Source organism: Oreochromis niloticus, linkage group LG10 (genome assembly GCF_001858045.2).
Source record: "Oreochromis niloticus isolate F11D_XX linkage group LG10, O_niloticus_UMD_NMBU, whole genome shotgun sequence".
Classification (NCBI taxonomy): domain Eukaryota; kingdom Metazoa; phylum Chordata; class Actinopteri; order Cichliformes; family Cichlidae; genus Oreochromis; species Oreochromis niloticus.
Genome location: NC_031975.2, coordinates 3,520,801 through 3,534,480, shown reverse-complemented (window position 1 = coordinate 3,534,480; position 13,680 = coordinate 3,520,801). Strand labels below are relative to the sequence as shown.

The 13,680-nt window shown below is 40.0% G+C and overlaps 1 protein-coding gene across 1 annotated transcript; it reads left to right on the top strand.

Moving 5' to 3' along the window:
• Positions 1-457: 457 nt before the first annotated feature.
• hnrnpl (heterogeneous nuclear ribonucleoprotein L) lies at positions 458-12,976 on the top strand. Its single transcript, XM_003449803.5, has 14 exons — positions 458-806; positions 1,255-1,373; positions 1,714-1,951; positions 3,617-3,702; positions 3,819-3,915; positions 4,008-4,080; positions 9,130-9,165; positions 9,431-9,499; positions 9,603-9,853; positions 10,684-10,805; positions 10,929-11,130; positions 12,150-12,207; positions 12,330-12,425; positions 12,548-12,976. Exons 1-14 carry the CDS (start codon positions 723-725, stop codon positions 12,604-12,606), a joined length of 1,590 nt encoding a protein of 529 aa, XP_003449851.1. The 5' UTR covers positions 458-722; the 3' UTR covers positions 12,607-12,976.
• The last annotated feature ends 704 nt before the right edge of the window (positions 12,977-13,680 follow it).

Genomic DNA, 13,680 nt, shown 5'->3' with positions numbered 1-13,680 from the left:
AAGTGATTTGATTTGATTTGATTTGATTTGCCAGGAGGGGCCACTGGTGGGTAGGCAGCAAATTTTGGGGGTTGGCCAGTGCCCCCTTGTATAATAGAATATCTATCTTGTGGAGACAATCAGCCAGATAAAATTCTTCTTCGCTTGCTCTTGTTCAATCACCATCATTTCATAATATTAAATATGTGCTGAAAGCAAGAAGTGATGTGAAATTACAACTGTTTAGGCTCAAGTTTCGAAATGTTCTGTTTTTCGCTGTTTTTTGATTGCAGATTAAAATCAAACTAAATTAAAGCGTTTTTATTACAATCATTGGTTCTAAAACATGAACAAAGGGATCAACTCCACCTCCTGTCATGACATTAATAATTGACAGGCAAGAGTGACCAATAGGAACATGCTAAGCGCGAGCCACTTTGTCGTTGCATTCAAAGGTCATCATGGGAAAAAGAAGCTTCATAACACATTAGTCGAAACGACATTTTTTTAAATGTCGAACGGACATTCACAGAGAGAAAAATGTTTAGTCATTCGAGTCATCGTCTCACATGCAGAATAAAATATGACTTTTTATGGTAAAAGGAAGTCTGTGGAGTTACACGGTGGAAGTCTAGAGTGGTTTATTGAAAATAGAGCCGTTGCTGATTGTTATCGAAATACCATCCCGTTTTTTCCCACGTATCTGGAATGCAGCAATAGGCCGGCACAGGGGACAGGACAACATGGCTGCTTCTGCGGGCCGATACTACGGAGAAGGTGGCAGAGCAACGAAAAGACAGAAAACTGAAGACGGAGGAATGACAACGGTAAGTGTTTCCTTCTGACTCCGGTAGTTGGTGTTTTAGTATGCTTAAATGGGCTAGTTTTGTTTATCTAAGAAACAAATATAGTTTGTAACAAAAGTAGTGCTTGTCTCACCGCTAGCCAAAATGAAGTAGCTAACTAGCTAGCTAAACCAAACAAGCCAATGGTAGGGTCAGATTTCGTTTAAACGACAGTAATTGCAGGTTTATTGTGTAATATGAAGTAGCTGTTTACTGACACGCGATTTCACTGTGTGTACAGATAGAAGACACGTTTTAGAGTTAGTGTTGCAAAATAACTGTTGCAGTTTAATGTCAGTTTCTAACGCAAATCCCCAGTGCAGTTATTGTTAAAGGGCTGATTGACATAGATTGGCTATTTTTGTGTTGTTTATGTCCCAGCAAACTTTATCTTGCGTTTCCTTTTTTTTTTTTTTGTTTGTTTAAATAGGAGAGCTACGATGACCCTCACAAACCGCTCCCCTCCCCGGTGGTGCACATCAGGGGTTTGGTCGACGGTGTCATGGAGGCTGACCTGGTGGAAGCCCTGCAAGAGTTTGGCACCATCAGGTAAAAACTGAACACACTTAAAATGAAGCTTCTCTATCTTGTTTGTTGCATTCAATGGCTGAGATTGATGAACATGTCTGATGTCAACCATACACTCCCGTATGTCCCACAGAATATTATCAACTAACAAAAAACAAGGTATTGAGCTGATTTAAATGTCGGTTCTTGTTAATTTCATATTCGCTAACTCAGTTTATAAGTTTGATAAGTTATAGGCAAAGTAAGTTTGCTTATAAGTAGATTCAAGTTGTGTAGTTTGATTAATAGGCTGCCTGTGCCTTTATTTATGAAACATGGTTCAGTGTGGGAACTATAAATCTTTCTCTTGCTTAATGTCTAGTTTTGTAGTTATGATGCCCAAGAAGCGGCAGGCCCTGGTGGAGTATGAGGACATGAATGGCTCCTGCAATGCTGTTACTTATGCAGCAGAGAACCAGGTTTACATTGCAGGTCACCCTGCCTTCATCAACTACTCAACTAGTCAGAAGATCTCCCGACCAGGAGACTCAGATGACACTCGGAGCGTCAACAATGTGCTGCTGCTCACAATTATAAACCCCATCTATCCCATTACCACGGTAATGTAAAAGTATCTTCTTATGATTTCTTATTGTATATTCCCACAGATCATTCAGTGAATTCATTTTTAGATATCAGGTATCTGATAATGCTAGTCAGATAATCCATTGAAAATCCCCAAAAGTTGATTCTGTTCATCTGGACGTAGTGTCCAGATGTCCGTAGTGTCTTCAGTGGGAGAAACGTTTCGTCACTCATCTAAGTGACTTCTTCAGTCTCAGCTGACTGCAGGTTTCCCCAATCTTATAAACAGTACATTTGCATAATGACTGAAACCAGCACCAATGAAGGAACAATGGGCTGTGAGGTCAGTTCCTTGATCATTAATATGCAAATTCTCATGACCATTGATCAACAACCACTGATCAAGCTCATTGATCAAAGACCACTGATCAATGGCCATGAGTACCATTTACAGAGAGGTGGGGGGAATGGCTGCAATCACAGCATTGTAAGATGGTGACAGATGTACCCTTAGGCCCCCTCCTCGATTCAGAGGTGGTCTTTCCCTTTTCACGTAAATGGCCTCCTTGACTCCGCGCTCAAACCAGCGTTCCAGGATATGTACGTCCTCATCATTGAAAGAGTGTCCACTGGCCTGTAGGTGTAAGCAGACTGTGGAGTCCTGACCTGATGAGGTAGCTCTTCTGTGTTGTGCCATCCACTTCACCAGAGATTGTTTGGTTTCCCCGATGTATAAATCATGGCAATCCTCCTGGCACTTAACAGCGTACACTATATCACTCTGTTTGTGTCGGTGGACCCAATCCTTGGGGTGGACTAATTTTTGGCGCAGCGTGTTTTGGGGTTTGAAAGCCACGGAGATGCGTCTCAGCTGTTCTGATACTCCTGACATGTACGGGATAACTACAGGTTTTCGCTTAGGTAGCTGTTGTCCTTCTCTCCTGGATCACCTGGAGCCGAAATCCATTTAAAATGTTACAAGTAATGGAAATCAGGGCTGTAAAATTATAAAAATATTTCTTTATTTATTAATTTTGCGAGTCTGTAATCAGTGGCAGCTAGAGTAAATGCAGTTAACCTTTTATTAATGTAATGTTTCTGCTCTAGATGTTGCCTCTTGGTCGCTGACCAGTCTACAGCTGTACATGCTGGTTAGTTTCCATGCCTGTATCCTACAGACCCAGTCAGATCTTCACATCATTCCATCTTAAAGAATGTTAACCATCCCCAGCTTAGTGAAAAGAGTTTGTATTGTAATGTTTAAAAAAAAAAACATCAGAAAGAAATATGTGAATTGGTTGTATTAACGTTCCTGAAATTTATTTCTAATTATATTATTTTATATGATTCCAGCTGCTCTAATGAAAGTACTTGTGCTGCTGTGATCTATTCCTTATACATCTCATTAAATACTGAGATATATGTTGTAAGTTCTCATCCAGCCTAAAAATACCTGTATCTGTTTTTGTTTCATACATCTGGTCCTGCTCCACTGCTTATCTTTGCTGGTCTCTACAATACTCGTCACTACTATTATCAGTATCTTTTTCCCTTTGATGCCGTTTAAAAAATCTAGTTCTTTGACTTTGGGTAAGAGCTGTCAAAGCACTGTATGTTTGTGTTTTAAAGGTGAAATGTATGTTGTCACATAAAGTATTCTCACTATAGCGATGTATCAATCTGTCTGTGTAACCCTACAGGATGTACTCTACACTATTTGTAACAACTGTGGCCCTGTACAGAGGATTGTCATCTTCAGAAAAAACGGTGTTCAGGCCATGGTCGAATATCCTTTTAGATCATTTTCTTTTTTACTACTCCCACTCAGAAACATCAGTATGTTTCTACATGAGCATTTAAACCTTTATGCAGTCAGACCTCCCCTTAACTCACTGCTTCCACATTTGATTCGGTCCAGAGTGCCCAGAGGGCTAAAGCCTCTCTTAACGGGGCAGACATCTACTCCGGCTGTTGCACCCTAAAGATTGAATATGCTAAGGTAAGTGTCTAACCAACATAACCACTGCTCGAGTCTTGATATCAGGTGCTTGTGAGAAGAAAATCATTTTCATCTTGCCATCCTTTCTATAGCCAGCACGCCTCAATGTCTTCAAGAATGACCAGGACACATGGGACTACACAAATCCCAACCTGAGTGGCCAAGGTAACGTGTAGCCCCTGCCCGTCCCTCCCTCTTTTTTTCTTTCTCTTTTCCTCTCATGGCATTGTGTGGGATGGTTAGGGTTCTCTGCCTCCAGGAGTATTGCCTTTGATAACAGACGAATGGTTTCTTTGACCATGCAGCTTAGCCCCGTCAGAGGCAGTATTCCTGCGATGCCTTCACAGTCTTCGTGCATTTTCTCGCCACACAGCAGGCACAATGTAAGGGCACGAGGAGCAACCTCAGGGGCAGCTGACATTAATTATAGGTTCATGCATGTGAAAAGCCCATTGCACTCATCACAGCAGCATAAGCAGGCACACCATTCTTCACATAGGTTCACATTCCCTGTAGAGCATGTCACAGCTGCACAATCTCACATCTCTGCCAACTGTAAACCAGTGAACACAGCAGAGGCTGTTACACCAGTTAACCTTTAAAACATAGTGGAGATTTTGTCAGAATTAAATCAAGCTTCCTGCTTTCCAGCTGAGTGTCCTTGTTGGATCTGTAGAAGACGTGTGATGATGGGTTTCAGATGTTGGCCAGACTTCGCAGGCTGGAAGGTTGTTGGGTGTTAGCATTGACAGCAGAGGCAGTATGTGTCATATAGGGCTGTGCGATCTGACCAAAATCTCATATCCCAATATAAGACAACAATATTTATCACAAAAATTTTAAATTTTCTGTAAATTTTGTGAATCTCTCGCAACTCGACTTGGGTGAAGTGTTTTCAGCGTGGCGTTGTGTACCTGTAGTCGAGTGTTACATAAGTTGAAATGGCCTTTGTGAGTATTTATTACACGGCGTGCTGCGGGGAAACGCCTGTCCTGAGGTTCATTTTTTTAGCACCTGACGGCTCTTTTTAGCTTCTCATCCGTAAACACTCTGCATACTATTTCACGTGATTCAGTTTATTTTGAAAAATCTCAACAGGATCTTCAGCTTTATTGTGAAAGGTTTATGTGGAAAATAAGCAAGCAGACGGCTGAGCCATGCGATGGTTTTACCGTTGTTGTTGCTACCGACAACGCATAAAAAAAGTCGCATGTCCGTCCGTAGTGTGGTTATATTAAATATAAGAGAAAGAGAGAACTTTAAGAAATTCTACAGTGACCATCAAAACAATGAAAAAATATTGCTGTAAACAGTTTATTTTGTGACACCATGAAACAAATGATAGCATAATTTGAAACGATAGGCATTTTCATATCGCTATCAGATATATATCGTTATATCGAACAGCCCTGGTGTTATAGTGTGAGACTTAATTTTTTAATTAATTTTCGATGAATCGTTTTCACATGTGTCGAGTATATGATCACTTTTAACAAAAAAAACAAAGTGACAGTTAACACTATGGAAAGTGATGTGAGCTTAAAGATGGGTTAAATGCAGATTTCATGTGTTATAATCGTGGTGGAACCCAAGATAATTAGCATTTCATGAAATAAATCAAATAAATAGTAAAGCTCCAAAGTTCAGTGTTCCTAATGTGTTGTGTACCTTGAGTATCTCAGAAGGATGGACAAAATATTAGGACCAGCTCTAGCAAAATTGGTGTAGAATGAAAATGGCTACCTTTTTGGGTAATTATATAAGATTTTTCATGCTTAAACATGAGTGTCGCTGCACTACCAAGTCTGTGACCAGTTTAATACTCTTGGCTGTTCAGATGTCACGGTAGCTGGAAAAAGACAATTCACCTTGATCACAAAGACCCTACGGCTGCTTTTTCTGTTCATTTGTTTTTTGGGTTTTTTTAAAACCTGATCACAGGCACATGCTTTACTTTGGTGCAGCTGTCTGATGGAGAATTTATATTTTTCACTAGACACTGTAAAAGGTGTAGTTACTTGTCTTATACACAGCTAGAACCACAACATGTACATTGCAAATTTCATACAAGTTTGTGACATCATATCCTCGTAAGAAAGTTTTTGATATCGTATAGCTTGCGCTGCCTTACGACCTAGAGGTGTACTCCTTGTGTCCTCACTGTGCAGAATCATACAGGCTTACCTCAACTTCTAAGCAGACACAGCGGCTTCTACAGCACAACAGCAACCACAACCACAACTAATGTAAATCTGCTCTGTGGCATACTGTACGTCGGACACAGTGGGGCATCAAATACCGGAACACAACCTCAACTCGGTACTCCCTTATTCCAAGCTCATCACCACCACCTGACATGGGAATCCATTTCATTTTTGATGGTGGGCAGTAGCTGCCATTTTCAGTTTGAGGGACAGAAATACTCGAAGGCCATGCGAACAGACACCCCGCATATCCACTACAGACTGATGTTGTAGATTGATAAGCATCTACTACCATCACTATACCAGTACAGCACATGCCATCTGCAGAGCTCCGAGGAGTCCCTACTTTGACACAACACATTGATGATGAGGGTGGGGGTCATCTGTGTGGTCATAGCCACCACACCTCCCAACTGTTGGGATGTGCTTACCCTAACACAACCACAGGAAGCAACAAAGGAGTTTTCAGACACACTCAGCCTGACCAGGGAACAGATGACACCACATACGGGGGCGGTATACAAAAAAGAGGCCATGCTAATACTCCTCATCTCTACCTTCCTGTGCCGAACACAACATGACAACACAGCGAGCCGAATATCCAAGGCAACATACAGCTGAACTGCTATGACAGCACATCATATTTCTAGTGACTTATTGTCAAGCACTGAATGCTTTTTTTTCACTTTGCAAGTGGCTGACAGCTATTAAACCAAATAAACGACATCAAGTGAGTGCCATTTTTACACAAGAAGAAATATCCATGGGGGGGCCCATGAAGACACAAGCATCAGACACCTATCAAGCATACAAGCACAGAGGCAAACAGATTACAGATCTTTCCCAAAGCTTTCTGCATTTATGGACTCTGGTGTTCTGTTTTTTTTTTTTTGTTTTTTGTTTTTTTTTTTCCTGTACCTTCCTTCCCATTTCCCTCCTCCTCTTTGTGCTATTCTTGTGTTGTTTCTGCATTGTTTTCATTTTTCCTTTTTTTTTGCTGCACTGGCCCATAGTGATGCCTTTAACGCCTCCCGTGTGATGCAGGTTTGGCTCAGTGTGTCTGTGGACTGACAGCCCACTCTCAATCGGTGCATATGTCCTGCTTTATGGTCAGAGCACGGTAAGCTGGAAATGAGCCTCTAATAGCACAATTTCCAAAAACAGAGCGGCAGCAAGTCAAAACCCAACATGGACGCATGGATGTACTTTTCTCTCTGCTGGTGGAGATGCAAGGAAGGAAGGAAAGAAGAAAGAAAAGACAAGAAGAGGGAGAATGAGTTGAGGCTGGAGTCAGAGATTGGCGAGTAGCATCCTTGCTGAAGACTGCCCCCTTTCTTCTCACTGTGTCCCATGCTCCATGTATGGTGCTGTAAGTACTGAAATAAATGAATAATCTAACTTCATGGTTAACAGTTCAAAAGTATTGTGGGGAGAAATCGCATACTGTTGTTTTAAATTGGGAGATGGAGATGTCTTTTATGTAATAGTCACGTAATTCATTTTAAAGAGTACAATTATAGGTTGCTGCAGTACATACAACACATGAACTGAGCAGTTGTAGAAAATATTTGACCTTGACCTGTGTGTGTATAGTTGGTTTTTGGATGAGAGGTGATGAGAGGTTAGAAGTCTTCACAAAATTTCACAAAGTCCAGTCGATTTCAAAGCATTTTAGACTGTAGTATGAGATAAAAATTTCAAATGTGAGTAACAAGGCAGATCTTTCTTTGTTTTTTTTATATGTGGAATTTGGTTATCATGCATAATGAGACAACAACATGGGAGATGGTTTGTAAGGATGTAATGGAACCAAGTTTCTTTTTTCTTTTATTTTTTAAATCAAATATATATATTGTTGCTTATCTTTGGAAAATAAGACTTGACATCTGGTGGCTCCTTCCAGATTTCTCAACTCACATTGCTAGTTTTTCACAAGGCGTGCCTTCAATTCACAGTCTGCAATCAGAGGCAACACATTTGAGAAATTATTTTTAGTATGCTTAGGATTGGATTTTAGACTAGTTGTAGTAGTTTTTTTTTGTCATTTTTGTTGCATATGCAACAACTGCACTTTGAAAACAGAACACGCCTGCAGTGGAAGAAGGGGAAAAAAACAAGCATATAGCCAAATTAATTCTAGTTCACTTAACAGATGTGGAATGAGTGAAGTACTAAGAATAAATATTTCTGTCAGGCCAATGTAGCTGTCCAACATGGCCAACACTGTGACTGTGAAACTGTCCTTGACACTAGGATTATTGGTGTGCTTGAGTGCCATGCCAGATGTTCTGATGTTTAGGTTTAAATGCACCATTGAAAGCATTTTACATATGTAGTCTTTTCAAAAAATCACTCAAAATTTCCCCATTTTGGCACTACTTTGGTTTTAAACAAGCTGAACAACCTATATGAAGCCTCCATATGAAGACCTCCATTTGCAGCCTGTAAATAAACAAACAGGTGGTGGAAATGATTGTTTACCACGGATGATGTGCACATAGTGACAAAATTATTACTGAGAACTTGATGGTTTAGTAATTGCATAGGGAGTAAACAACTTCTACCCTAACCTTAAGGAAGAGGTGCCTGCTAAACAGCTACTGGTTTAAGAAGAATATTTACTGAGTTTTGGTGAAGTGAGCTGAAGGAAAGCCTTCTTTGAACAAAAATAAATCTGTTCTTACTTTTTGTTGACGTTAAATCAGCTGACCTCTCTGGTTTTAATTTTTCACCATGTTATTAGTTTCAGTGCTTGATGTTTTTTCACTCCTCATGTTATATCTGTGTCCTGGCTTGTAATAAATGTATATTGATATTCAAATAGTTTTCAATAAAACAGCAGGTGCTGCTCTTAGCACATTGCGTATTTTACTCTTTGATTTTCTGTTTTAATGTCTCTATTCCAAGCAACTGAGCATGTGATGAAATGTCTTTATACAGTGTTGCCAGATTGCTATTTTTTTTCATGTTGTTTTATTGGATTTGACGTGTGTCATGTGTACCTGCACAGATGCTGATGGTGAAGGCAATTGGAACAATTCACAAGGTGTGTGTGCTTGTACTAGAATGGCAGATATAAGACTTTAAAATTTGAAAGCTATCTTCTTTCAAAGTCACTGTGGGAAAAAAAATCTCCATTATGTCACCTGTAAAACCTGCAGAATGTTTGAACACTTTTTAAAGATTTCAGGCCCTTCAGTTGCATGCCATGCACAAACATGTCCCTTAGCATGTTGTAGCCCACGCAAGGTACCTTTGAGACACGTGGTAAAGAAGCTGTTTGATGGGCAACGTTTTTTTTGCTATTATAGATCCCAATGCCAATCCTAACAAACGGCAGAGGCAGCCTGCTCTTCTGGGTGATCACCCACCTGATTATGGTAAACATCGCATAATCAAATTAGTGTGACATGTAGAAAAATGAACACTGCTCAAAATCAGTTACAATTATGTTTTTTGTTTTGCTTGTTTTTTCATCTTAAGGTGGACCACAAGGAGGTTATCATGGCTACAACGATGACAGCTACGGCCCCCCTCCTCCCCATCGCATGGGGCCAGGCATGGGTGGGCGTGGTCGGGGTAACCAGCGCTACGGTCCTGGATATGGACCGCCACCGCCTGAGTACGGTCCTCACGCTGACTCTCCAGTTCTTATGGTGTATGGCCTGGAGCCCTCTAAGATCAATGCTGACAAGGTCTTCAACATCTTTTGCCTGTATGGCAATGTAGAGAGGGTAAGTGAAAGCTGACTGAAGCATCAAGTCATTGTTTTGCTGTTAGACCCCATAAGTGAAGGGCGTTTATAATATTTTGCAGACATGTGACCGCTTAGCACGTGATACTAACTTGTCGGCCATTTTGGTTGTGTAATAATCTTGAAACATAGTGAAAACTCTACTAAACATTATTTAGATTAAATAAACTATGGCAACTATAAGTAAACAAACAAGTGTATATACTCGGAGGAAGTAAAACCCTTTTTTGAATACGATCACTTGAGAACAAGGCGATGCAGAATTTTGAAACTGATATATAAACTTAAATATCCTTCTAGCTGTATCTGCTAGGAGGCCGAGGGGTAGCACTGAATGCCGCCAGTGTTTTTTTTTTTTTGTTTTTTTCCACTGACAGCCAAATTCCAGTTTGCCCAGATGATCTTTTTTGGATAAAGCTTTCATTTCTCTAATGGTAGGTAACGCCTTACCTGCTAAGAGGGACAGATTGCTTGTTATCCAAAGGCAGCCAACTGGCTAACCTTATTGTTTTTGTTTGCTAACATTGCTAACAATAGCAAAAAAGCCTGTTGGTTATTGATGTTAGAAGCTTAGAAATGGAGCCCACTATGTGATGGTGTGGCTTACTGTTGATGCTGAAAGTGGAAGAAAGACGGGCATAAAGTTAACATCCTTTTGCTTCAAGTCCATCCTTCAGACAATCTGAAGGTCTTTTTTGTTTATTTAGAAAGGTAAAGTCCCATTGAAAAAAAAAGTCATCATAAGAAGTTGCATATTTAAATACTGTGTGTAGTGCTGGGTAATATTGTTTTGGTCTATTTTTCTTTCAGGTCAAGTTCATGAAGAGTAAACCTGGAGCAGCAATGGTGGAGATGGGAGACTGTTACTCTGTGGACAGGGCCATTACTCATTTGAACAATAACTTCCTTTTTGGACAGAAACTCAATGTATGGTAAGAACAACTCTCTGAAACAATTTAGAAACATCAGCACAGACTTTTTGAGATAAATTTCTCCCTTTAAAAAAAATTAAAAAAACAAAACAGATGCAAGACCTCTGGCCTTATTTCTTTCAGTGTGTCCAAGCAACAGGCTATTGTGCCAGGACAGTGCTACCAATTAGAGGACAACACAAGCAGCTTTAAAGATTTCCATGGATCACGCAACAACCGCTTCACCTCACCAGAGCAGGCGGCTAAAAACCGAATTCAGCATCCGAGTAATGTCTTGCACTTCTTTAATGCACAACCCGACATCTCTGCTGAGATCTTTAATCAGGTAAAAAAAAAAAAAAAAAGCAACAAAGGTTGCTATCTGTGATGGCCAAAAGCATCCATCCAGTGTTGCCAACTTAGTGACTTTGTTGCTATATTTAGTGAGTTTTCAGACCCCCTTAGCGACTTTTTCCTAAAAAGCGACTAGCAACAAATCTGGCGACTTTTTCTGGTGTTATTGGAGACTTATGATGACTTTTTCACGTCAAAGCACGTATCGCTCTTACTCTCAACATGCAGCTGGTGCTGCTGTGGGCACCTCACCCATGCGAAAACGCTCACAGGCGGCAGGTAGTCCTCACGCAGCAGTCGCCCCGAGCTGATGTCAGAGCAGGAGATATTCACCCCTACGCATACAAGCTGCAAATGAATTGCACATGAGTGAAGCCACTGCTCCAACCCTGGACTGTAACGCGGGGGGGGAGCAGTGGTAACTGTACATCATTCCAATCATTGCAAACTTAGAAATTGGATGTCCTTGCAGAGCCTTAACTAAATACATCCGATTTCGACTGAAGCTGTCTGGTGAGGCTTGCTATGTCCATTTTGATTGTTAATGGTTAAAAATGTTCTTCTTTTACTGTTACTTTTTGTGGATCAAAAGGTTTAAAACTAGTTAAAAAGACACACACACACCAAAACAGTAACTCCACCAGAGTGCCTATTTCGGGTCACTTTTGCTGTTCCCAAGTCCGGATAAAGGAGGAGGGTTGGAATTATTGAAAACAATAGTTGCTAAGAGAAATTTTAATTTGTAGTTCTAAATATATTCTATATGCTTTTAGGGTGTGTGTTTGTATTTTTTTTTAATTTTTTTTTTTTGAACTCACTTTGTCTCTTCCACAATGTTATTTCTCTCTCTTACAGCGTCTGTTACAATTACATCGGTAGGACCAATTATGCAAATTAGGAGATTACGCCATTTAGCGACTTTTAGGACAGCCAATAGCGATTTTCCTTACTGACGAGTTGGCAACACTGCATCCATCTCACATATTCACTGAAACGCGTTTCTGTGCTCAGGTCTGTGATGAACTTGGAATCAAGAGGCCCACAAGTGTGAAACTTTTCACTGGAAAGAGTGAGTAATATGTTGTAACTTGGTCACTAAAGTTATCTCATAATTTGGTTGTGCTGTTGTGTCCTAACTGCTTTTTAACACAGAAGTGTTATTCAGTATGGTAATGTCATGTGACACGACAGGTGAGCGGAGTTCATCTGGCCTGCTTGAGTGGGAATCCATCAATGATGCCATGGAAGCACTAGCTATGATGAACCATTATCAGATGAAAAACCCTAGTAAGTATTTAACATGTAGATCAACAAGCCAACGTGGTTCTTGGTATGTTGTACATTTGAACGCTTAATGACATTTTCTACATTTTATGATTAAAGTTTTTCTTCCGGCTTCTATATTCTAGGTGGGCCTTACCCTTATACACTGAAGCTGTGTTTCTCAACTACACACCATGCCAACTAAATCTTCCTTGAAACCATTTGTAATGTTTTCTGTCTTTGGATAGAGTATACTGCAGTTCTGTTTCACGTACCATTAAAGCTGTGTTGACAATACCTAGGATTAACGTGCTTTAGAAAATGTTACTTAAATTATAATTTTTTTTAAATAATTTATTTAACTTTTACCATGTTCTTCAAATTTTTGTTTATTTTGTATGTTCACAACACTATGTTTGATCGCCCCCCACCTTCTGTCTTTTGGTTATTAAATAAAGCCAACAGTAACCATAATGTTGCTAATAATTTAACCAGTGTCACATAATCAGAGATTGTTTGTGTTGTATAATTTCTTCAAATCCATTCTTGAAAATAAAATGCATTCTGTGAAATCAGTTTTATTCATATTGCTCCAGTTTACACTTACAGTGTAAAGCACCAAGTCAAATACCCTACAATATTATAGAGAAAACTACAACAATCAGACTATTTCTTGTAGCCAAACACTTGATGATGGTGGGAAGGAAGAAATCCCTTTTAACGGGAAGAAACACCTGCCAGGAAAAGATCGGCTTCAGCTGGCTGGGGATTGTAAGGGGGGGGTAGTTGTTATAACAGCAAATATACAAGCACTTGTATAAAATGAAGAGATATGGGTATAAATTTGGTTAATCCTGTTCTTCGTGTGTGGACCTGACCCAAGTGGATGATTAAAGAGTCTGATAGCGGTGGGAAGGAATGACTTCCTGTAATGTTCCCTCAGACAGCTAGGTTGAAGGAACCTGGTGCATCTTTCTTCTTACTGCCTGTCCTAACTGCCCTGCAGGTGGGCAAGGTTGCTACTCAGAGCTGTGTACCTGAGACCATAATAGGAATATCCACGCTCACTGACAACAGAAAAAACGATGAGCTTTCAGCTCACAAAGATTATTTACTGACATCATTTGGAACTTTGAGCATAGGTAAAATGAACATTCACTATTGTAACTTTTTATACATCTCAAGAAATGGGTATAGAAAAATATATCCTGGGGTTTGTTCGCTGCAAACATATTTGTATTGTCCTTATAAGATTATTCTCCAGAGTTATTCTCCTATA